At 45.6% G+C, this 26627-nt stretch overlaps 1 protein-coding gene across 2 annotated transcripts; it reads left to right on the plus strand.

Moving 5' to 3' along the window:
- The first annotated feature begins 4729 nt into the window (after positions 1 to 4729).
- On the plus strand, positions 4730 to 26627 carry stambpb (STAM binding protein b). 2 transcript variants are annotated; one of them, XM_060931194.1, is made up of 10 exons: positions 4730 to 4875; positions 17323 to 17552; positions 18840 to 18915; positions 19020 to 19115; positions 19480 to 19876; positions 21952 to 22076; positions 22162 to 22299; positions 22378 to 22490; positions 22592 to 22691; positions 26161 to 26627. In XM_060931194.1, the coding sequence occupies exons 2-10, from the start codon at positions 17350 to 17352 to the stop codon at positions 26215 to 26217; spliced, it is 1305 nt and encodes a 434-aa protein (XP_060787177.1). In that variant the 5' UTR covers positions 4730 to 4875; positions 17323 to 17349; the 3' UTR covers positions 26218 to 26627. The 2 variants fall into 2 exon arrangements, with proteins under 2 accessions (XP_060787177.1, XP_060787178.1); XM_060931195.1 differs by having other exon boundaries at positions 19483 to 19876.

Genomic DNA, 26627 nt, shown 5'->3' on the forward strand with positions numbered 1-26627 from the left:
GCTCGGCTTGCAGATTGCTGTCAATGGTTGCATTTGAAGCTAATGCGAATTCAAGCGTTTTCCAGTTCGAAAACCCCGTGCGGAAGACCCCCTTGTCAGCACCAAACAATTTACAGCAGAAACAGAAAACCGAATTAGCACACTTTGAATAGACCAGCCACGGCCGAGGTACACACAGGGCACCAATTTTCCTGGTGTAGTTCACGGGTGTGAAACGCCGGCCATCAGTTTTGGGGAAATCAAAATCTGTCACCTGCAGCGGTTTGTTCCTCACGATTTCTGTCCTGGCGTCATCGTGCATTTTCTCCGGCCACTGTGCAGCCAGGATCAAATAAGTCCAAATCTTGCTCCTGTCTGTGGCACACTGATGGAGTGCCTTGGTCATCATCAATGGCACTGACCGCATCCGTGGGGCTAGCACTGCTAGCACTGCAAGTGACAGGGCCGCCTGCTCCATCCTGAACAGATGTTGCGGAGATGCTACTAGTCCCTGTAATCGGGATTTCTTCTGTAGGTCTACTGAGCCACGAACTATATACTTTTTTGGCATTTTCTGCCTCGTGTTTAGTATTTTCTAATCGCCGTTTAATTTCTTTCCGTTTTTGAAAACCAGACTTGCCCGACATTTTGTACAACCAACAACGAACTCTCTCATCACACGTCTCCTGCCCAGGCTGATGTGTGGGAAAGTGCAAAAAATGATACATTTTAACAAACAACCAAAAAACAGCCAATAGAAAGGCTGCAGCCATGCTAGCAGCGTTCAGGCTCTTTTTGACCAGACAGCACATTCTGATTCAGGAACAACAGAAAACTCTTTTTTTCTTTTTTCATTCATATTTATTTTTGGGCCCCCCTCCACGCCAGTCCCGGGTGCAATTGCTACCGTTGCTACCCCTCCAGAACCGGCCCAGGGTCTAAGGCCCTGTCCACACGGCAACGGATTCAGGTGACTCCGATACAATTGTTTATCGTTTCGGCCTGGCGTCCACACGGCACCAGCGTTTTGGGTGCCCCAAAACGCAATCTTTTGAGAACGGGTTCCAGAGTGGAAAGATCTGGCAATGTTGCCATTGCGAAGTCGTCTGGATGAGTAGAACGGATTTGTTTACGATGACGTCACAACCTCATGACTGTGAGTGCTTCACGCCGGGTAGAAGTGTAACGAATTCGATGCGAGTTGTCAACAAATCCTATAACTTGGTTCATGAAACGCGCTTACAAAATATTTTCACTGTGAATATTTATTGTGTAATGGTGCAGAGACAGAGAGAGAGAATAACCCTTAGGGCAGAGTCAATCCCGCCAGCAAAAATAGAGAAAAAAAGGAGCGATCTCACCTCTTCAGATGTTGGTTTAAGTCCTACAATACATTCCTCAAAAAGGGCGTAGAAGAACAAATTAATCCATCAATGTGTAGCATTCAATTTATTCCGGACCATTAAAGACGCCGCCTTCCGCGTAGAATCATACGTCATCCTCGCCGCCATATTGGATGGGTCAAAGCGGAGAATAAAGATGCCTCATTCATGTGCTGCGTTTAACTGTACCAACAGGTTTGCCGTCCAAACGAGATCACATGGGATTACCTTTCACAGGTGAGACTGGAAAAATACTTTTCATTGTATTTGGTCATTATAATGTAATTTTACGAACAGATTTTTCTGACTTTGTGGCTAATATGAAGTCTCGCGCATAATAGTTTATGCGCATGCGTCCTTAATTCTTCTATTGTTCTGGTGTCTCCGAAGGGACCGTCTTACAGCGCCCCTAGAGGTGTGGCATGTGTATTGCATAGTTTTCAGCAAGCGTTGCGTTGCCATATGGACCTGATATTTTACTGATTGTTGCCCATTTGGACGCGATATTTTCTTAAATAACATCTCGTTGCCGTTGTCGTGTGGATGTAGCCTAAGACATCATTTATCAACCATCTACAATGCGGTCTTGGACACTCTTCCCAGATGGCTGGGTGTACGCCAGGACCCAGCTGTTTTCGGTGACTCACAGGAGGACAGAGAGAGTCAGCTTTCCATTGATCACCCTAACGGGCAATCCTTTGATCACCCTAATGACTCGCCGTTCACACCCAGCCTCCAGTGACCCACACCAACATGATGCCTCAATGACACCTTAGATGAGCTGGTCATCAGAATTCTGATTCTAATTCTGATCCAGGAGAGGATAAATATCTGATACTCCCTATTAGTCAGACAGAACTGAGGAAGCCTTTCGGACGAGAGGTGAAACGTTTTCAAGAATCTTCAAGCAAGTCCAGTTGCCCATTTCTACCACCCACAGTTTACTATGACCTGGATGATTGAGAATCTTCACAGACATTGGGCTGTGTAAAAAACATATCTCTAGAGCATTTTATCAATAAAACCTTAGTAAATAAAGTCTACACTAAAAATTAATGAGTGGTTACGGTGGTGCTTGAAAGTTTGTGAACCCTTTAGAATTTTCTGTATTTCTGTGTAAATATGACCTCGTCAGATTTTCACACAAGTCCTAAAAGTAGATAAAGAGAACCCAGTTAAACAAATGAGACAAAAATATTATACTTGGTCATTTATTTATTGAGGAAAATGATCCAATATTGCATATCTGTGAGTGGCAAAAGTATGTGAACCTCTAGGATTAGCAGTTAATCTGAAGGTGAAATTAGAGTCAGGTGTTTTCAATCAATGGGATGACAATCAGGTGTGAGTGGGCACCCTGTTTTATTTAAAGAACAGGGATCTATCAAAGTCTGATCTTCACAACACATGTTTGTGGAAGTGTATCATGGTACGAACAAAGGAGATTTCTGAGGACCTCAGAAAAAGCGTTGCTGATACTCATCAGGCTGGAAAAGGTTACAAAACCATCTCTAAAGAGTTTGGACTCCACCAATCCACAGTCAGACAGATTGTGTACAAAAAGAGGAAATTCAAGACCATTGTTACCCTCCCCAGGAGTGGTCGACCAACAAAGATCACTCCAAGAGCAAGGCGCGTAATAGTCAGCGAGGTCACAAAGGACCCCAGGGTAACTTCTAAGCAACTGAAGGCCTCTCTCACATTGGCTAATGTTAATGTTCATGAGTCCACCATCAGGAGAACACTGAACAACAATGGTGTGCATAGCAGGGTTGCAAGGAGAAAGCCACTGCTCTCCAAAAAGAACATTGCTACTCATCTGCAGTTTGCTAAAGATCACGTGGACAAGCCAGAAAGCTATTGGAAAAATGTTTTGTGGACGGATGAGACCAAGACAGAACTTTTTGGTTTTAATGAGAAGTGTTATGTTTGGAGAAAGGAAAACACTACATTCCAGCATAAGAACCTTATCCCATCTGTGAAACATGGTGGTGGTAGTATCATGGTTTGGGCCTGTTTTGCTGCATCTGGGCCAGGACGGCTTGCCATCATCGATGGAACAATGAATTCTGAATTATACCAGCAAATTCGAAAGGAAAATGTCAGGACATCTGTCCATGAACTGAATCTCAAGAGAAGGTGGGTCATGCAGCAAGACAACGACCCTAAGCACACAAGTCGTTCTAGCAAAGAATGGTTAAAGGAGAATAAAGTTGATGTTTTGGAATGGCCAAGTCAAAGTCCTGACCTTAATCCAATGGAAATATTGTGGAAGGACCTGAAGCGAGCAGTTCATGTGAGGAAATCCACCAACATCCCAGAGTTGAAGCTGTTCTGTACGGAGGAACGGGCTAAAATTCCTCCAAGCCGGTGTGCAGGACTGATCAACAGTTACCGCAAACGTTTAGTTGCAGTTATTGCTGCACAAGGGGGTCACACCAGATACTGAAAGCAAAGGTTCACATACTTTTGCCACTCACAGATATGTAATATTGGATCATTTTCCTCAATAAATAAATGACCAAGTATAATATTTTTGTCTCATTTGTTTAACTGAGTTCTCTTTAACTATTTTTAGGACTTGTGTGAAAATCTGATGATGTTTTAGGTCATATTTATGCAGAAATATAGAAAATTCTAAAGGGTTCACAAACTTTCAAGCACCACTCTATTAATCATTTTTGGACATGAAGTCTCATTAAATCTTGCATTAATTTTAGGATCAAAGTCTCATCTTATCTTACCTGATAACTAAGAGAAAGTAAATAGACACCACCCTGTGCACTGACATAAAATCATTCAAAATGGTTTAAATATGAAGTAGTCTATGAAATAAATGATTTTTAGTAGTATTATTACAACTAGTTTTAATCTTACACTGAACCTGTTGTACTTAAACTTACCTATGGAAGCCTATTTCCAACACCAAAATGCTGAGATTTCTTATAATAATGACTTAGCATATCATAATTCTCATCATAATGAGATATTAAGTCATATTTTTGAGAAAATCTTATTATGAGATGAGTCATTATTCTGACAACCCATAATTATGAGTTTTGTTCTCATTATAATAATATACCATTTTTTTCAAGCGGCCGAAACGAGTTTCTGTACATAATAATACAAAAAAAGTCAACTCGTTTATTTTGTTAGGAGTAAATCTTATTTCAACCACAAGATGGCGGCATAAAGCTGCAGCGCTTCAGTTCTGCCTTTATTTCTACTCCACACTGGGGCCGAATTCTAAAACTCCAGTCCTGACCTACATAGGGTCACTACATCAGCGGGAAAATAAATGACACTATATACGCCCTATATAGTGCACTAGATTTGTATTTGCCACGTGACTACAGTTGGTGGGTGGATGACGGAGAGCAGGATGAGGAAGTGATGAGTTTTTATTAGCGGAATGTCGGTTGTTTAGATGTGTGCGTGTTTACCATGGGACACTTTATTATTTTATATTATTTGATATAGTTATTAAAAAGCGGGACGAAGAGAGATTTTCAAAGTAAGACTTTATTTATTTTTTAATGAAGTGAGCTATCCGGCTAGCTTCGAGTCGGCTAACTGGTTAGCATTCAGCGGACGCTTGTTCCATTAGACAGCTTTCTGAACTAACGAACACATCGCTTTTGTTTGTTTTTAATTTTGATTTTAATAATTTGTTTCGTTAGAGGTGAGTGATTTGAGAGTTTAGAAGACATTACAACTCGTCATGGCAGGATTGATATCAGTTATAGTTGCCTAACAGGGACGCTATGACTGGAATTGGATCAGTCCAGAATGGCTCAGTGAAGTGCACTAGATAGGCTGGAGAAGCCGTTGTTTTACACTATGTAGTGCACATGGCTTGGTTATAAATGGGTATTTGGGATGCAGCCAGTTATAATGCTTTTAAAGTAGATTTGCTCCATGAAAATATTTTACGTAATATGATATAAATAAATAAAATGAGTTATTAATTTTCTCTCTTTCTTTCCTTTAGTGGTGATTAAACTGAACAATAACACTTTACACCACAGAATACTGTCGATCTCTGCTCTGATTGGTCAGAATTCTCTCTCTCTCTCACATTCTTCCCCTCAGTGTCTCTCACTCTTTCTCTCTCTGCTTTGATTGTGCAGAATTGTTAATCTTTCTCTCTCATATCCATCCATCCTCTCTCTCTCATATCCATCCATCCATCCATCCTTCTCTCTCTCTTGTATCCATCCATCCTTCTCTCTCTCGTATCCATCCATCCTTCTCTCTCTCTCTCTCTCTCTCTCTCGTATCCATCCATCCATCCTTCTCTCTCTCTCTCTCTCTCTCATCCATCCTTCTCTCTCATCCATCCTTCTCTCTCATCCATCCTTCTCTCTCTCTCATCCATCCTTCTCTCTCTCTCTCATCCATCCTTCTCTCTCTCATCCATCCTTCTCTCTCTCTCTCTCTCATCCATCCTTCTCTCTCTCTCTCTCTCTCATCCATCCTTCTCTCTCTCTCTCTCTCTCTCATCCATCCTTCTCTCTCTCTCATCCATCCTTCTCTCTCTCTCATCCATCCTTCTCTCTCTCTCTCTCATCCATCCTTCTCTCTCTCTCTCTCTCTCATCCATCCTTCTCTCTCTCTCTCTCTCTCTCATCCATCCTTCTCTCTCTCTCTCTCTCTCATCCATCCTTCTCTCTCTCTCTCTCTCATCCATCCTTCTCTCTCTCTCTCTCTCATCCATCCTTCTCTCTCTCTCTCTCTCATCCATCCTTCTCTCTCTCTCTCTCATCCATCCTTCTCTCTCTCTCTCTCTCATCCATCCTTCTCTCTCTCTCTCTCTCATCCATCCTTCTCTCTCTCTCTCTCTCATCCATCCTTCTCTCTCTCTCTCTCTCATCCATCCTTCTCTCTCTCTCTCTCTCATCCATCCTTCTCTCTCTCTCTCTCTCATCCATCCTTCTCTCTCTCTCTCATCCATCCTTCTCTCTCTCTCTCATCCATCCTTCTCTCTCTCTCATATCCATCCTCCTTCCTCTCTCACACATCCATCCATCCTTCTCTCTCACACATCCATCCTTATCTCTCTCACACATCCATCCTCCTTCCTCTCTCTCACACATCCATCCTCCTCTCTGTCATACATCCATCCTTCATCCTCTCTCACATACATCCATCCTTCCTCTCTCTCTCACATCCATCCTTTCTCTCTCTCACATCCATCCTTCTCTCTCTCACATCCATCCTTCTCTCTCTCTCACATCCATCCTTCTCTCTCGCACACATCCATCCTTCTCTCTCGCACACATCCATCCTTCTCTCTCTCACACATCCATCCATCCTTCTCTCTCTCACATCCATCCTCCTTCCTCTCACATCCATCCATCCTTCTCTCTCTCTCACACATCCATCCATCCTTCTCTCTCTCTCTCACACATCCATCCTCCTTCCTCTCTCTCACACATCCATCCTCCTCTCTGTCATACATCCATCCTTCATCCTCTCTCACATACATCCATCCTTTCTCTCTCTCACATCCATCCTTCTCTCTCTCACATCCATCCTTCTCTCTCTCTCACATCCATCCTTCTCTCTCGCACACATCCATCCTTCTCTCTCGCACACATCCATCCTTCTCTCTCTCACACATCCATCCATCCTTCTCTCTCTCACATCCATCCTCCTTCCTCTCACATCCATCCATCCTTCTCTCTCTCTCACACATCCATCCATCCTTCTCTCTCTCTCTCACACATCCATCCATCCTTCTCTCTCTCTCACACATCCATCCTCCTTCCTCTCTCACACATCCATCCATCCTTCTCTCTCACACATCCATCCTTATCTCTCTCACACATCCATCCTCCTTCCTCTCTCTCACACATCCATCCTCCTCTCTGTCATACATCCATCCTTCATCCTCTCTCACATACATCCATCCTTCCTCTCTCTCTCACATCCATCCTTTCTCTCTCTCACATCCATCCTTTCTCTCTCTCACATCCATCCTTCTCTCTCTCACATCCATCCTTCTCTCTCTCTCACATCCATCCTTCTCTCTCGCACACATCCATCCTTCTCTCTCGCACACATCCATCCTTCTCTCTCTCACACATCCATCCATCCTTCTCTCTCTCACATCCATCCTCCTTCCTCTCACATCCATCCATCCTTCTCTCTCTCTCACACATCCATCCATCCTTCTCTCTCTCTCTCACACATCCATCCATCCTTCTCTCTCTCTCACACATCCATCCTCCTTCCTCTCTCTCACACATCCATCCATCCTTCTCTCTCTCACACATCCATCCATCCTTCTCTCTCTCACACATCCATCCTTCTCCCTCTCACACATCCATCCTTCTCCCTCTCACACATCCATCCTCCCCCTCTCACACATCCATCCTTCTCTCTTTTACACATCTATCCTTCCTCCCCCTCTCACATATCCATCCTTCTCTCTCTCACACATCCATCCATCCTTCTCTCTCTCACACATCCATCCATCCTTCTCCCTCTCACACATCCATCCTCCCCCTCTCACACATCCATCCTTCTCTCTTTTACACATCTATCCTTCCTCCCCCTCTCACACATCCATCCTTCTCTCTCACACATCCATCCTTCTCTCTCACACATCCATCCTTCTCTCTCACACATCCATCCTTCCTCTCTCTCACACATCCATCCTTCCTCTCTCTCACACATCCATCCTTCCTCTCTCTCACACATCCATCCTTCCTCTCTCTCTCACACATCCATCCTTCCTCTCTCTCACACATCCATCCTTCCTCTCTCTCTCACACATCCATCCTTCCTCTCTCTCACACATCCATCCTTCCTCTCTCTCTCACACATCCATCCTTCCTCTCTCTCTCACATCCATCCTTCCTCTCTCTCTCACACATCCATCCTTCCTCTCACACATCCATCCTTCTCTCTCTCACACATCCATCCTTCCTCTCTCTCACATCCATCCTTCTCTCTCACACATCCATCCTCCCTCTCTCACACATCCATCCTTCCTCTCTCTCTCACACATCCATCCTTCCTCTCTCTCTCACACATCCATCCTTCCTCCCCCCTCACACATCCATCCTTCCTCTCTCTTTTAAACATCCATCCTTCCCCTCTCTCACACATCCATCCTTCCCCTCTCTCACACATCCATCCTTCCTCTCTCTCTCACGCATCCATCCTTCCTCTCTCTCTCACGCATCCATCCTTCCTCTCTCTCTCACGCATCCATCCATCCTCCCTCTCTCACACATCCATCCTTTCTCTCTCACACATCCATCCTTTCTCTCTCACACATCCATCCTTCCTCTCTCTCTCACACATCCATCCTTCCTCTCTCTCTCACGCATCCATCCTTCCTCTCTCTCTCACGCATCCATCCTTCCTCTCTCTCTCACGCATCCATCCATCCTCCCTCTCTCACACATCCATCCTTTCTCTCTCACACATCCATCCTTCCTCTCTCTCTCACACATCCATCCTTCCTCCCCCCTCACACATCCATCCTTCCTCTCTCTTTTAAACATCCATCCTTCCCCTCTCTCACACATCCATCCTTCTCTCTCTCACACATCCATCCTTCTCTCTCTCACACATCCATCCTTCTCTCTCTCACACATCCATCCTTCTCTCTCTCACACATCCATCCTTCTCTCTCTCACACATCCATCCTTCTCTCTCTCACACATCCATCCTTCTCTCTCACACATCCATCCTTCTCTCTCATACATCCATCCTTCTTCCTCTCTCTCACACATCCATCCTTCTTCTCTCTCTCACACATCCATCCTTCTCTCTCATCCATCCATCCATCCATCCATCCTTCTTCCTCTCTCTCACACATCCATCCTTCTTCTCTCTCTCACACATCCATCCTTCTTCCTCTCTCTCATACATCCATCCTTCTTCCTCTCTCTCACACATCCATCCTTCTTCTCTCTCTCATACATCCATCCTTCTTCCTCTCTCTCATACATCCATCCTTCTTCCTCTCTCTCACACATCCATCCTTCTCTCACACATCCATCCTTCTCTCTCTCATACATCCATCCTTCTTCCTCTCTCTCACACATCCATCCTTCTCTCTCTCACACATCCATCCTTCTCTCTCTCATACATCCATCCTTCTTCCTCTCTCTCACACATCCATCCTTCTTCTCTCTCTCACACATCCATCCTTCTCTCACACACATCCATCCTTCCCTGTCTCTCTTACTCATATAATAATAATAAACTTTATTTGCCAGGTATGTGAACACACACGAGGAATTTGACTCCGGTTTCACTTAACTCTCTTAGTGCAAACAGATAAAAAGCGTAGACAAAACAGAAAGCTATGTACATGTAGAAGAGTAAATATATGTACAGACAGCATAGTGCAAGGATGAATTAGTAAATATAAATATACAGTGTGCACAGAATGACGGTATGAGTGTGCAGATATTTGAGTCCAGTTTCAGCTGTTCATCACAGAGACTGACAGCCTGAGGGGAAAAAACTGTTCTTGTGTCTGGTTGTTTTTGCGTACAGTGTTCTGTAGCGTCTCCCAGAGGGGAGAAGTTTAAACAGTTTGTGACCAGGGTGTGATGGGTCTGCAGAGATGTTACCTGCCCGTTTCCTGACTCTGGACAGGTACAGGTCTTGGATGGAGGGCAGGCTGACACCAATAATTTTTTCTGCAGACCTTATTGTCTGTTGCAGTCTGTTCTTGTCCTGTTTGGTGACCGATCCAAACCAAACAGTGATGGAAGAGCAGAGAACAGACTGAATGATGGCAGAGTAGAATTGTGTCAGCAGCTCCTTAGGCAGGTTGAGCTTCCGGAGTTGGCGCAGAAAGTACAACCTCTGCTGAGCCTTTTTGATGATGGTGACTGTGTTGGTCTCCCACTTCAGGTCCCGGGAGATTGTGGAACCCAGAAACCTGAAGGTTTCAACAGCAGTCACAGTGTTGTTGGTGATGGTGATGGGCGACAGGGTGGGTGCGGGGGCTCCTCCTAAAGTCTACTGTCATCTCCACAGTTTTGAGCGTGTTCAGCTCCAGGTTGTTCTGACCGCACCAACAGACCAGCCGTTCAACCTCCCGTCTGTATGCAGACTCGTCGCCATCTCGGATGAGACCGATGACCGTTGTGTCGTCTTCAAATTTCAGGAGTTTAACAGACGGGTCACTTGAGGTGCAGTCATTGATGTAAAGGGAGAAGAGCAGTGGGGAGAGCACACACCCCTGTGGGGCGCCAGTGCTGATAGTCCGGGTGCTGGATGTGATGCTCCCCATCCTCACCTGCTGCTTCCTGTCAGTCAGGAAGTTTATAATCCACTGACAGGTGGAGGAGGGCACAGTGAGCTGGGTGTGAAGGATATCTGGAACAATGGTGTTGAACGCCTAACTGAAGTCCACGAACAGGATCCTGGCATACATCCCTGCAGAGTCAAGGTGTTGCAGGATGTAGTGCGGTCCCATATTGATTGCATCATCCGCTGACCTGTTTGCCTGGTAGGCAAACTGCAGGGGGTCCAGCAAGGGGTCTGTGATGTCCTTCAGGTGTGACAACACCAGTCTCTCAAAGGACTTCATGACTACAGATGTGAGAGCTACAGGCCTGTAGTCATTCAGTCCTGTGATGGTGGTTTTCTTGGGAACCGGGATTATTGTGGAGCGTTTGAAGCATGAGGGGACTTCACGCAGCTCCAGGGATCTATTGAAGATCTGGGTGAAGATGGGGGCCAGCTGATCAGCACAGACCTTCAGACAGGAGGGTGACACACCATCTGGGCCGGGTGCCTTCCTGATCTTTTGTCTGCGAAAAAGCTGACAAACGTCCTTTTCACAGATCTTGAGTGCTGGTGTGGGGTCAGAGGTGAGAGGAGGCAGAATAGCAGGGGGTGTAAATGGGTCTTTAATGTCTGAGGGGAGGAGAGGTGTGAATGTGTCAAATCTGCAGTAAAACACATTCAACTCGTCAGCCAGTTGATGGTTCATTGCAGTGTTGGGGGATGGTCTCCTGTAGTTGGCGATGTTCTTCAGGCCTCTCCACACTCAGTGCGTTTACATGCACATAGAGAAAATCAAATTTCTGCCGTAGCTCGACTGAAATGGAAGTTCTAAATGCCATGGAAACACCTTAGCTTGGCTGAAATCGAACCGAACTGGATTTCTCGTAATCGAGCTACGTGACCTAGATTATGCGATTGTAGCCGAGCTACTTAGTGCATGTAAACCCTATCGAGCTACGTAGTTGAGCTACTTACTTCAGCACTGCCCCTTCCGGAAGTGACGAGTGATGAGACCACAAGCGGGAAACACAACAGCCTCGGTCGGCATGACAACAGTAGTAGTAGCGAGCAGCAGAAGAGGTCAGGAGGAACAAGGAGAACGAACAAACACGGAACTGATAACTTTGTTTATACTCTTGAATAGCTCTTCTTCATGACGACAACCGGAAGTGTACCAACACGATGGGGCGTGTAGCGCCACCTGTGGCTCGGGTGCACAATGTACCTCACACAATAGCTCGATTTCCTTGTGTGCATGTAGGATTGGATTTCTCTGGCACCCCTGCTGGGACCCTTAACTCGATTACCGACAGTAGCTCGATTACCGACAGCAGCTCGATTTGGATGTGCATGTAAACGCACTGAGTGTGTTTCTGGCCTGTTTGTACAGGACTCTGTCCCCACTTCTGTAGGCCTCCTCCTTGGCCTGGCGAAGCTGCCTGAGTTTTGCAGTGAACCAGGGTTTGTTGTTGTTGTATGTGTGGAAGGTCTTGGTGGGCACACACACATCCTCACAAAAACTGATGTAAGATGTCACAGTATCAGTCAGTTCATGCAGGTCTGAAGCTGCAGCCTCAAAAACACTCCAATCCGTGCAGTCAAAGCAGGCTTGTAGTTCCACTTTGGCCTCATCGGACCATCTCCTCACCGTCTTTACCACAGGCTTAGCAGATTTCAGCTTCTGCCTGTAGGTCGGGATAAGATGAACAATGCAGTGATCAGATAGTCCCAAGGCTGCACGGGGGACAGAGTGGTAGGAGTCCTTTAAAACAGTGTAACAATGGTCCAGAGTGTTAGAGTCCCTGCTGGGACACTTAGGCCCAATCCCAATTCTAATTTCTACCCCTACCCCTACCCCTTCCCCTTGAAACTGAGCTACAAGGGATAGGGCTTGAAATTCAACCCCTACGTATTGGGATAGCCCTTCAACGATCGCATACGTCATCGCGTACCTCCGTCAGCGTTTACGTTAGCAAAACGCGACCAAATGCGTCATTGGCTGCGACCAGCCGCTACAGTCAGAGCCAGAACCAGAAATCTCTGCTGGCAGGGTGTGATTTGTTAACTAACACCACTGAATGGGATATCTTTGGCGCTTCGTGCACCACATCCGACAGAATGAGGGGTCAGAACACTCATGTAAACAATAAAAGTGAGAATAACAGAACAAAACGTACGCAGTCAAGCAACCGAAAACAATACTCACTCCCAAAGCTTTTTAGCAGCAGCTTGGATTTCAGAAATCGCTGCTCATTCTCAGCTCGAAAGCGAATCAAGCGGCGTGTTTCCTCTGGATAACAACTTAAAACACGTAAATAATGGAGAAAATACATTTATGACAATCTTTCGCCGCGGGAACCGCCATCTTTCTGAAATCCGCATGAAATCTCGCTGAAATCCGCATGGCATTGTGGGAAATCACTCAAACCCCTTCGTTCAGAGTCAGCTCCAGGAAAATCTCCGTTTGGAGGGGTACAGAAGCCCTACCCCTTCCCCTACCCCTCCGCGTTAACTGGGATTGGGATACCCCTACCCCTTCACGTGAATGCGCAAAATGGAGGGGAAGGGCCAAGGGGTTGGTCCAAGGGGTGAAATGGGATTCGGCCTTAGAGTCCCTGCTGGGACACTTAATGTGCTGTTTATATTTTGGCAGTTCATGGCTGAGGTTTGCTCTGTTAAAGTCCCCCAAAACAATGAGCAAAGAGTCCGGGTGCTTTTTCTCCACGTTGTTTATCTGGTCAGCCAGGTGTTGTAACGCGTCAGTAACACAAGCCTGAGGAGGGATGTAAACTCCAACCAGAATAAACGAGGAAAACTCTTGCGGAGCATAAAACGGTTTGCAGTTTATGAATAATGTCTCCAGATGAGGACTGCACGATTTGTTTAGAACCGTAACATCAGTACACTAACCTTCATTAATGTAAAAGCAGACTCCGCCTCCCCTCGTTTTCCCCGTGAGCTCCGTTTCGCGGTCCGCTCGGTGCAGGTGAAATCCAGGCAGGTGGAGAGAAGAGTCCAGGATGTGCTCACTGAGCCAGGTTTCGGTGAAGCACAAGGCAGCAGATCTGTTAAAATCCGTGTTGATTGTGTTGAGGAGCAGCAGTTCGTCCATCTTGTTGGCCAGAGAGCGGACGTTAGCCAGGTGAATAGACGGGAGCGCAGTGCGAAACCCCCGCTGCCTCAGCCTGACGAGCGCGCCGGCTCGCTTCCCCCGGTGTCTCCGGCGTCCTCGGCGGAGACCATAGAGAGCTGCTGCTCCTCCAACAAGTAGCTCTGGAAAACTTTCCGGATCGATGAAAACCGATGAAAAAACTTTACTGGTGGTTATTCCAATGTTTGAGTTCTTCTCTGGAGTATGTGACCAGAGAAGAAGCGCAAGAAACACAACAAATACACAAAAAACATAGAAAGTACGAGAGCGTGAAGTACCGAGGCAACCGTCCGTGGCGCCATCTTAATATCCATCCATCCATCCTTCTTCTTCTTCTCTCTCTTTCACACATCCATCCTTCCTCCCTCTCTCTCACTCATCCATCCATCCATCCATCCATCCATCCATCCATCCATCCATCCTTATTTTCTCTCTTTCACACATCCATCCTTTCTCTCTCTCTCACATATCCATCCTTTCTCTCTCTCATATCCATCCTTTTTCTCTCTCTCATATCCATCCTTTTTCTCTCTCTCATATCCATCCTTTTTCTCTCTCTCTCTCTCTCTCTCTCTCTCTCTCTCTCACATATCCATCCTTTCTCTCTCTCTCTCTCATATCCATCCTTTCTCTCTCTCTCTCATATCCATCCTTTCTCTCTCTCTCACATATCCATCCTTTCTCTCTCTCTCACATATCCATCCTTTCTCTCTCTCACATATCCATCCTTTCTCTCTCTCTCATATCCATCCTTTTTCTCTCTCTCTCACATATCCATCCTTTCTCTCTCTCACATATCCATCCTTTTTCTCTCTCTCTCATATCCATCCTTTTTCTCTCTCTCTCACATATCCATCCTTTCTCTCTCTCATATCCATCCTTTCTCTCTCTCTCATATCCATCCTTTCTCTCTCTCTCATATCCATCCTTTCTCTCTCTCATATCCATCCTTTCTCTCTCTCATATCCATCCTTTCTCTCTCTCATATCCATCCTTTCTCTCTCTCATATCCATCCTTACTCTCTCATATCCATCCTTTCTCTCTCATATCCATCCTTTCTCTCTCATATCCATCCTTTCTCTCTCTCTCATATCCATCCTTTCTCTCTCTCTCATATCCATCCTTTCTCTCTCTCTCATATCCATCCTTTCTCTCTCTCTCTCTCTCTCACATATCCATCCTTTTTCTCTCTCTCTCTCACATATCCATCCTTTCTCTCTCTCTCTCATATCCATCCTTTCTCTCTCTCTCATATCCATCCTTTCTCTCTCTCACATATCCATCCTTTTTCTCTCTCTCTCATATCCATCCATCCTTTTTCTCTCTCACATATCCATCCATCCTTTTTCTCTCGCACACACACATCCATCCTTTCTCTCTCATATCCATCCTTCCCCCTCACTCATATCCATCCATCCTTTTTCCTTCTCTCTCACATATCCATCCATCCTTTCTCTCTCTTGCACACACACATCCATCCTTCCTCTCTCTCACTCATATCCATCCTCCCCCTCTCTCACATAGCCATCCTTTCTCTCCCTCTCTCACACACGTGTCCATCCCTCTCTCTCTCACACATACACATCATCCTTCCCCTCTCTGTCTCTCATCCATCCTTCTCTCTCTTTCATATCCATCCTTTCTCTCTGCTCTGATTGGTCAGCATTGTGTTGATTAGTTTCCTGTAACAGCAGCTCTAAATAATAGTGCAAGCTACAAATCACAGGTTTATATTAATACACTCGTTCTCGTATGTTGTTTTATTGAACAAATGATATGGTGGTGCTTTGTGTAAAGGAGTCTGCAGTGTCAACTTTTTTTTTGGTGACAGTTTTCAGACATCTTCAGGAGTCAGACTCGTGACAGAGGAGTTTTGCGGTTTTTCAGTAACAGGACAAGCTTGTTTTCACTGATGTTAATAATAATCCATAACGTTAAATGCAACTCCAAACGAATAAAACGTATCACGTGATGTTCTTTAATAAACAAATAAACGTAAATTGCTGGGCTATTAGATAAACAGAACACTTCATGATGAGCTTTTGTAGGAAAATAATCGCTGTAACTCTGCTTCATGACACTACACCATTGTTGATTATTTTCCTGTAGCAGTGTGGCGTGGAGTGAAAAAGTGTGATCTGCGAGAGTGTGTTTTTCTTATCTCTCCATCACTGCTGTGTGTATTTTGACTGGGTGGACACACAGAGGCACAGCGTGATTCACATTTTTCTTTCGCTAACTTCCTGGAATGTTTTGCAAAACGGCTCTGACGCTGAACAACGACCTGCATTGAGTGTCATGATCATGCTCTGGACTTCTGCCCTGTTTCTCAGTCTGATGTCATTCTGCTGTAACATGGTGTGATAATGTTCCCTTTTGTCTGGACGCTCGTCTGCTCGTCTTCCATGTTTTGGCTGATGTTTATCCAAAGCAGCGTAATGTGAATGAGTGAGAGATTAGTAATCGACACGATATATTCAGGCTGCTGTAAGATTGATTAACGTCATGGTGTTGTGTTCGTTATAACGTACTTCACTGCAGGATTGTAATCCAGGCCAGGAGGTGATGAACGTGGGTGTTTGGGTGATTATTAGGTGGGGTTTACATTAGACCGTATCAGCGGATCATCAGATTAATGTTTTTAAAACGATTAGTGTGCACACAGCAAAGCCAATACACAATTCGTGTGCACACAGCAACGCCAATACACGGATACGCTCAGCTCCGCAGGCATCCTGCGCTCCAAATCACTCCACCCTTAACAGCGAGTGCCCTCTGGAGGGTGCGCACTCCGGCCCTGCGCAGCTCACAGAGCGCGCGAGTGAAGCACACGAGCAGTGATTCGGGACTGAGCCGCTGTGTGTGTGATCTCAGTGCATGTCGGGCATGCGCGTCACTTACCACTTGCAAGTGGAAGGATGGCAAGCCTAAAGACAATCATAACTACACAGTGGGCAGTATTTGCATCAGTATTTGCATCAGTATTTTCATACTTTTATACTCTTTAATGAAAGGTGATACAAGGCGGAAGTCCACGCCGTTTTTCAGCAGCCGTGTCACATGACCAACGCCAGCGAATCAGGAAGGTGGATGTCACAGTGACGTTGTCCAATGACGATGCCAGCTAGAGCTCAGCACAGCGTATCCGCGTATTCTCAATGTTTACACAGCACCGGACCAGACACGATCTGGATTGAATACGTGGACCCTGGCGGATTCCCGTTTCCTGGCGTTTTAATGTAAACGGACAGTGCATCCGCGAAGAAAACGAGACAGATACGGTCTAATGTAAACTTGGCCTTAGTTTCTCTTCTGTGTTTCTGGGAAGTGAATTTGAATTGAAATGAAAATGAATTTATGCCCACTTTCTACACACTTCTGTACACTTTATGTACTCGTAGATGTGTGCGATATGACAGAAATATTGAACGCATTACCGATGCATATTATTTATCATTACATTTAGGTCTTGGCCCATATTCACAGAACTTTTTAAACGTTTTCATGATGGTGTGACTGTATTTACTCTGTGTGTGTTCCTGCAGCTGAAGTCGAGGTGCTGAGTGTCGGCCATGTTGGATCACACTGATGTGAGTTTGACCCCGGAGGAGCGAGTGCGCGCTCTCACTAAGAAGGGCAGTGCGGTGGAGGTGAACGAGGCCGTGCCGGCGCGCCGATACTTTCGCTCGGGCATGGAGATGATCCGCATGGCGCACATCTACGCCGAGGAGGCCAACCTGGAGCACGCCTTCGTCCTCTACAACAAATACATCACGTAAGAACGCATCCGCCGGCTCTGGTTTACAGCGTTAGTGTAAAGCGCTGAGGAATTCAGGTTTAGAGTTTTTATTTATTGAAGTGTTTGGAACAAACTTGTCAGAATTTTTTTTGTTTGTTTGTTTCTTTTCTTTCAATGCTTTTTCTTTTATTCCTGCCATACTTCATTCTGTCCATCCTTTCTTTCTTTCCTTCCATCCTCTGTTTCTCTTTTTCTTTTTCTTCCATCCATCCTTTTATCTTTCCTGGCTTCCATCATTTTAACCTGCCTGTCTGTTTGTCTATCTCTCTAGGTACCTGTCTGTCTATTTTATTTTTGTTCTTCCTTTGTTTTTCTTTTTCTTATTTTTTGTTTTCTTTCTTTCTTTCTTTCTTTCTTTCTTTCTTTCTTTCTTTCTTTCTTTCTTTCTCTTTCACTTGTCCTTTCTTTTTCTTGTCCTTCCTTCCTTTGTTCTTTCTTTCTTTCTTTCTTTCTTTCTTTCTTTCTTTCTTTCTCGTCCTTTCTTTTTCTTTCTTTTTCTTGTCCTTCCTTCCTTTTTCTTTCTTTCTTTCTTTCTTTCTTTCTTTCTTTCTTTCTTTCTTTCTTTCTTTCTTTCTTCCATCCATCTTTTTATCCATTTATCCTTTCTTGCTGTCATCATTTCTTTCTTTCTTTCTTTCTTTCTTTCTTTCTTTCTTTCTTTCTCGTCTTTCTTTCTTTCTTTCTCGTCTTTCTCGTCTCTTTCTTTCTTTCTTTCTTTCTTTCTTTCTTTCTTTCTTTCTTTCTTTCTTTCTTTCTTTCTTTCTTCCATCCATCTTTTTATCCATTTATCCTTTCTTGCTGTCATCATTTCTTTCTTTCTTTCTTTCTTTCTTTCTTTCTTTCTTTCTTTCTTTCTTTCTTTCTTCCTTCCTTTTTTCTTCCATCCATCTTTTTATCCATTTATCCTTTCTTGCTGTCATCATTTTAATCTTTCTTTCTTTCTTTCTTTCTTTCTTTCTTTCTTTCTTTCTTTCTTTCTTTCTTTCTTTCTTCCATCCATCTTTTTATCCATTTATCCTTTCTTCCTGTCATTTTAATCTTTCTTTCTTTCTTTCTTTCTTTCTTTCTTTCTTTCTTTCTTCCATCCATTCATTTATCCTTTCTTCCTTCCATCAAAACTGTTATGTGCTACTGATTTACTGATTTTATGAATTTTTAATGCAGCAGGTATTTTTTTAAGTGCTTGGTCCCCTCTTTTTTTTAAATTAATTTTTGTGGTTTAACTCTCTCTCTCTCTCTCTCTCTCTCTGATTTAATATCCAGGCTCTTCATTGAGAAACTCCCCAAACATCCCGAGTACAAGTCATCCAACATCCCTGAGAAGAAAGACACTCTGAAGGTAACTTCTTATTCATCTTTCAGTCTCATTTCACCGCATGGATAACTTTGAGATGTTACGACATGACGTGTTGTTTAGAGGTGTGTGTGTGTTTCCCCATGCAGAAGCTGAAGGAAGTGGCGTTTCCTCAGGCTGAGGAGCTGAAGAAATGTCTGCTGAGGAGATATGAGAGAGAGTACGCAGAGTATCTCGCTAAAAAGGTGAGTCACACCTGAAATGCTGATGAAGCACGTTTACTTCCTGTTCACTCACTGACTGGACTCCAGAACTGCTTCATAATCATTTCTGTTTAATGGATGTGTTTTAACTAATCTGTTCTTTCTTTCATTGTATTTCCTTCTTTTCTTCACTCATTCTTCTTTTTTCCTTCCTTCCTGAAGTTTTCTTTCTTTCTTTCTTTCTTTCTTTCTTTCTTTCTTTCTTTCTTTCTTTCTTTCTTTCTTTCTTTCTTTCTTTCTTTCTTTCTTTCACTTTATTATTGATGTGTGCTGTTGAACAGCTGAATTGTTCTGTCCTAACGTGTGTGTATAAACTGCATTATAATCCTGTGTGTGTGTGTTTTAGCAGGAGGAGGCGGCAGCAGTGCAGCGGGAGCTGGCGAGGCAGAAGGAGCTGGAGGTGGAGAAGAGGCGTGTGGCGGAGCTGCAGAGGAGGCAGGAGGAGCAGCAGCAGTTCAGCGTGTTTGAGGAGATGATCCGGCGCCAGGAGCTGGAGCGCGAGCGGCAGCGTGTCCTGCAGGAGTTCAACGCCCCTGTTTCCCCTCCCCACGACTCCCCACTCATCCCTGGCATCCAGGGCCCACCTCCACCTTACTCATCATCCCCTACGCCACCCCAGAGCCCGGCATACCCGTCCACCAATCACAGCACTGCACCAACTGTACCGACCGCACCCACTCCAGCTCCTCCTCCTACGTTCGACCGCTCACTCAAACCAGGCTCTCTGAGCAAATCAGGCAACAGTAAGGGACTCATTTATCAGTCCAGAGAGAAGTGTAGGAGGAGACGCACACACAGGCCTGATCAGATCTCTCACACCTCATCCACCTTATCAGAGCCTCGCATCCGATCACCCTCGCCTCCTTCAGCTCGTCAGAGCCTCGCATCCGATCGCGCTCGCCTCCTTCAGCTCGCCAGAGCCTCGCATCCGATCGCGCTCGCCTCCTTCAGCTCGCCAGAGCCTCGCATCCGATCACGCTCGCCTCCTTCAGCTCGTCAGAGCCTCGCATCCGATCGCGCTCGCCTCCTTCAGCTCGCCAGAGCCTCGCATCCGATCGCGCTCGCCTCCTTCAGCTCGCCAGAGCCTCGCATCCGATCGCGCTCGCCTCCTTCAGCTCGCCAGAGCCTCGCATCCGATCGCGCTCGCCTCCTTCAGCTCGCCAGAGCCTCGCATCCGATCGCGCTCGCCTCCTTCAGCTCGCCAGAGCCTCGCATCCGATCGCGCTCGCCTCCTTCAGCTCGCCAGAGCCTCGCATCCGATCACGCTCGCCTGGTTCAGCTCGTCAGAGCCTCGCATCCGATCTCGCTCGCCTCCTTCAGCTCGTCAGAGCCTCGCATCCGATCGCGCTCGCCTCCTTCAGCTCGCCAGAGCCTCGCATCCGATCTCGCTCGCCTCCTTCAGCTCGTCAGAGCCTCGCATCCGATCACGCTCGCCTCCTTCAGCTCGTCAGAGCCTCGCATCCGATCGCGCTCGCCTCCTTCAGCTCGTCAGAGCCTCGCATCCGATCGCGCTCGCCTCCTTCAGCTCGTCAGAGCCTCGCATCCGATCGCGCTCGCCTCCTTCAGCTCGTCAGAGCCTCGCATCCGATCACGCTCGCCTCCTTCAGCTCGTCAGAGCCTCGCATCCGATCACGCTCGCCTCCTTCAGCTCGTCAGAGCCTCGCATCCGATCACGCTCGCCTCCTTCAGCTCGTCAGAGCCTCGCATCCGATCACGCTCGCCTCCTTCAGCTCGTCAGAGCCTCGCATCCGATCACGCTCGCCTCCTTCAGCTCGTCAGAGCCTCGCATCCGATCACGCTCGCCTCCTTCAGCTCGCCAGAGCCTCGCATCCGATCACGCTCGCCTCCTTCAGCTCGCCAGAGCCTCGCATCCGATCACGCTCGCCTCCTTCAGCTCGCCAGAGCCTCGCATCCGATCACGCTCGCCTCCTTCAGCTCGCCAGAGCGTCGCATCCGATCACGCTCGCCTCCTTCAGCTCGCCAGAGCCTCGCATCCGATCACGCTCGCCTCCTTCAGCTCGCCAGAGCCTCGCATCCGATCACGCTCGCCTCCTTCAGCTCGCCAGAGCCTCGCATCCGATCACGCTCGCCTCCCTTCAGCTCGCCAGAGCCTCGCATCCGATCACGCTCGCCTCCTTCAGCTCGCCAGAGCCTCGCATCCGATCACGCTCGCCTCCTTCAGCTCGCCAGAGCCTCGCATCCGATCACGCTCGCCTCCTTCAGCTCGCCAGAGCCTCGCATCCGATCACGCTCGCCTCCTTCAGCTCGCCAGAGCCTCGCATCCGATCACGCTCGCCTCCTTCAGCTCGCCAGAGCCTCGCATCCGATCACGCTCGCCTCCTTCAGCTCGCCAGAGCCTCGCATCCGATCACGCTCGCCTCCTTCAGCTCGCCAGAGCCTCGCATCCGATCACGCTCGCCTCCTTCAGCTCGTCAGAGCCTCGCATCCGATCACGCTCGCCTCCTTCAGCTCGTCAGAGCCTCGCATCCGATCACGCTCGCCTCCTTCAGCTCGTCAGAGCCTCGCATCCGATCACGCTCGCCTCCTTCAGCTCGTCAGAGCCTCACCTCCCTCTCTCTCACATGTTGCCTACAGTTTTGTATCTTAATGTATTCTCTGCCGCTGTATTATTTATTTGCACTATGAAAACAAATCAATACTAATTTGTAAATTTTATTTATTTGTTTATTTATAACTTTATGAGTTTTCTCTATCAACTCATTTTTACAGAATCTCTTTATCAAATGGAATAACGGTTAAAAAGCACAGATGATGCTGGTGTCAGATAAGTGTGTGTGTTCTTTGCATTCTGCTGCAGGTACGCCGGTAGACGGATTGCGGCAGGTCACCGTCCCCGCCGAGCTCTGCTCCAAGTTCCTGCGGCTGGCCAACAGCAACACAATGCGCGCCGTGGAGACGTGCGGGATCCTCTGCGGAAAACTGGTACCGCTCAAGTTTCACTTCTATATAACAGCGTAGTGTACAATCATTCTGGCAAGCCATGTAAAGTTCCTGTTGCCTGCTCCAGACGAGGAACGCCTTCACGGTGACCCACGTGATCATCCCGAAGCAGTGCGGCGGTCCTGATTACTGCGACACAGAGAACGAGGAGGAGCTGTTTCTGGTGCAGGACCAGCACAACCTCATCACACTCGGCTGGATACATGTGAGTAAACGCCGTAACGCACCAGGGGCCTTTACCGGACTCCGGGTTTATCCTCATTAACGTTATCTTTACCTTCAGACTCACCCGACTCAGACGGCCTTCCTGTCCAGCGTTGATCTTCACACTCACTGCTCCTACCAGCTGATGTTGCCCGAAGCCATCGCCATCGTCTGCTCACCCAAGTTCAACGAGTTAGTGCACGTCACCGAGACGAATCATAATAAAGAAGCACGTTGTAGACATGTCTTTTGGGTTAAAGGGAAAGATGGTGTACATGTTTTTTTTTTTAAAGAACGGGCTACTTCAGGCTAACCGACTATGGCATGGAGGAGATCTCCACCTGCACACAGAAAGGCTTTCACCCTCACCCCAAAGAGCCCCCGCTCTTCAGCGTAAGTGTTTGGTTAGCGCTTGATGCTAAGTGTAAGCACGGTGTAATTTTAGTCAAACTTGTTTTATCTTATAAATTTACCAACACATCTGAGGTAAACGTTGACGTTCTCAATAGTTTTCTCTTATTTCTACCATCTCTATAGTGTCTGTAGTAAACTAGCACATAGCTGTTATCTCAGCTTCAGTCAGTTTTGTGAATTGTTGACACAGAATTTGGTTAGCGGTTGATGCTTAATATCACTATGATTTGAGTCTTATGGAAAATTTTAACTTTCTAGACACATCTTTCCATGTTCATGATGTCTTTCTTTATAGGATTTAACAGCTACGTGCTAGCTTTATAATGGTGATATTTGTCAATAAGAGTAGTATAAGGTATTATTTTTTTCGCGGTCCGGTTTCCATCAAATCCTGCGCTCTGATCAGCTGGCGAGCGAGTCCGTATCCTACGATACGGACCCCGGTTACGGACCTCTGGCGACTCGCTCGTTCACAGCAACAACAAACATAGTAACATTTTTTTGTCAACATTTATCTTTTTTTTAAATAAGCTTTATTTATAAGATTATCAAAAATCTTATTTTTTGCCAGCATTTCTCAGGAGAATAGCATTAATTTTACAGCATGGATAGCGATAACGACAGTGTTCACAGCGAAAGCGAGTTTTACTACCCTGAGGAAGAAGAAATAAAATAAAACATTTCAGGAGAAAGCTAAAAACCCATAACTGTTGCTAACGCTGAGCAAAAAACATGGCTGAATCCTGAATGACTCCTATTTGTATAAATAGGGGACTACATAGGCGGCAAAATGTAGTTTTTTTCCTGCCATGGAAGTGCACTTGTATACCGAGGAGGAAGCAATTTGCATTACAGCCGTGAATGAGGATTTAAAATGGCGGCTCGGCTCGGTTTTCCCTTTCGGGCGCTCTCGTTTTCTGTTAGAATTTGGTAAAGAAAAAAATAAATATATTATTTACCAGCTTAAGGTCGGTCCGTATGGTGAAATACTGTGACCTCGGCCTTGAATACTGACCTCGGCCCAGAGGGCCTCGCTCAGTACTTTCAAGACCTCGGTCATGGTATTTCACCATACGGACCTCCCAGCTGGTAAATAACACATATATATATATATATATATATATATATATATATATATATATATGCATGTTTCACGCTCAGTGTAAAGGCAGTACTATTACAGCATAATAGCAGTTGTTTGGAGCCTTTTCCTAGCATTTTATCAACACATCTGAGGTAAATGTTGATGTTGACAAAACATTTGTATTGTTTTGACTATCGCTGGATCTTTATATTGTCTGTAAATTATTAGCCTCAATCACAATTGGCTAGCATCTGGTTTGTGAGTTGCGACAGAGTCGACATCTGTCAATACAGCATGTAGGTCGGTTAGCAGTCGACGCTAAGTGCAACAATAGTGTAGTTTTAGTCATATGGAGTTTTTTCTCAGAGTTTTATCAACACATCTGAGGTAAATGTTGATGTTCACAAAACATTTGTATCATTTTGGCCATCGCTGGATCTTTATATTGTCTGTAAATTGTTAGCCTCAATCAGAATTAGTTTGAGAGTCGCGAAAGCGTCAACATCTGTCAGTACAGCACGTAGGTTGGTTAGCAGTCGATGCTAAGTGCAATAATAGTGTACTTTTGAGTCATATGGAGTTTTTTTTTCTTTGAATTTTATCCACACCTCTGAGGTAAATGTCGACATTTCCAATAGTTTTGTCTCATTTCTATGGTCACTATGGCTACATCCACACGACAACGGCAACGAGATTTTTTTTTTTTTTTAAATATCGCGTCCACATGGGCAACGGATCAGTAAAATATCAGGTACATATGGCAACGCAACGCTTGCTGAAAACGATGCAATACACATGCCACACCTCTACGTGCGCTGTAAGACGGTCCCATCGGAGACACCAGAACAATAGAAGAAGTAGACGCATGCGCATAAACCCCTTCTTCTGTAGCATCAGCCACATAAAGTTTTGATTATTAATCAGTAGCGTAAAACAAAAGACGCGCAAAGAGGAATGAACGGGGGTAGATGGAAGCCGGTACGCCAACATTCTGATATCCTCCAGAATTCTTTAATGGTCCGGAATAAATTGAATGCTACACATTGATGGATTACTTTGTTCTTCTACGCCCTTTTTGAGGAATGTATTGTCGGACTTAAACCAACATCTGAAGAGGTAAGATCGCTCCTTTTTTTTTTTTTTTTTTTCCTATTTTTGCTGGCGGGATTGTTTTTGTTTTTGGAAAGCGCACGGGCGGTGCGCGGTTTGGTACTGCTTCCGCAGTGTTTGGACTAAAGACTCTGTCCTAAGGGCTATTCTCTCACTCTCTCTCTCTCACTTTGCACCATTACACAATAAATATTCACAGTGAAAATATTTTGTAAGCGCGTTTCATGAACCAAGTTATAGGATTTGTTGACAACTCGCATCGAGTTCGTTACACTTCTACCCGGCGTGAAGCACTGACAGTCATGTGGTTGTGACGTCATCGTAAACAAATCCGTTCTACTCATCCAGACGACTTCGCAACGGCGCCATTGCCAGATTTTTTCACTCTGGAACCCGTTCTCAAAAGATTTCGTTTTGGGACACCCAAAACGCCAGTGCCGTGTGGACGCCAGGCTGAAACGATAAACAATTTTATCAGATTCACGTGAATCCGTTGCCGTGTGGACAGGGCCTATGTCTTACAGAAGAATTACTGGATGTGTTGCTAGCCTGAGCAACTGGTTTGTGACTTGTAGCACAATATAGACATATTTCTTCATATAGAGCAGATAGTTTTGTAATGTTTCGCACATGGAGTCTTTTATCAACACAGCTGAGGTAAAGAATATTGACGTTGCCAGTGTTTTTGTCTTGTTTCCGCCATCATTATAAAAGGCTGTGTGCTATTTTGATAATTTATCATCATTCCTTAGCTAGCATTAAGAGCTGTGATACAGTGTTGTTGATTTCAGTATGGCAGTTACTTTGGTTTGCGGTTGGTAAGTGAAACTATGTACAATGCTATTAGTCATAGGGAGGTTTTTTTCCCCTTAGGAATTTACCAACACGTCTGAGGTAAATATTGATGTTCCAAGTAGGTTTGTCTACCTTCCTCTGCAATCGTGTCTTTAGCAAGCTAGCATGTAGCCTTTAATACGTTTCAAAGCGTCTGCTTTGGGAGTTATGCAAGGCTGATGCTAAGTGAAACTACATCATTTTAGTCATGGGGAGTTTTTTTTTTCCCCTTTGGAATTTACCAACACAATCTGAAGTAAATGTTGACATACTGAGTAGTTTGTCTGGTTTCCACTATCACTGTCTTTTATAAAAGACTGTGTGAGCTTGTCAGTTTTTGGTTGGTGTCCATATTTTAAGCTGCCTAGCACGTGTGATCTCTTTTGTACCTTTTGATGACATCCTGCACCCTTTTTCCAGAACGGCAGCCATATTGCAATCACGGAAGGCGCGGTCACCATGCTAGACCTGCGCTGATTGACTCCAACGACGATACAACGAAGAGCTTTCAACCCTGGACAGCAACTGTAATCTATTACCCTTAACATGCTACATGGACCAGCACTGGCTAGAAGTGAGACGAATGATTACTGACCAATCAGGTGGTGGGATTTCGTTTGAATAGATTGAACGGATGGTGGCGACTCTGCGTGAAGCACTTTCGAAAAACAAACACTTGTTACACTCAAGAAAAACGCGGCTGGGAGCTCAGGGACGTTCGCTCACATCTGAAGACTCTGAAGAAACCGACTGTTGAACGTTTCATTCATTATGTAAATTGTGTTCGTCGTTTGGTGTCCTGTCGGTGTTAAAGATGGTGGCGATGTGTTTGACACTAACTTGTTGATGTAAATAACATTAAAGCAACAAGGTGTTTTTAAACCTGC

This window comes from Neoarius graeffei, chromosome 10, assembly GCF_027579695.1.
Source record: "Neoarius graeffei isolate fNeoGra1 chromosome 10, fNeoGra1.pri, whole genome shotgun sequence".
Taxonomy (NCBI): Eukaryota; Metazoa; Chordata; class Actinopteri; order Siluriformes; family Ariidae; genus Neoarius; species Neoarius graeffei.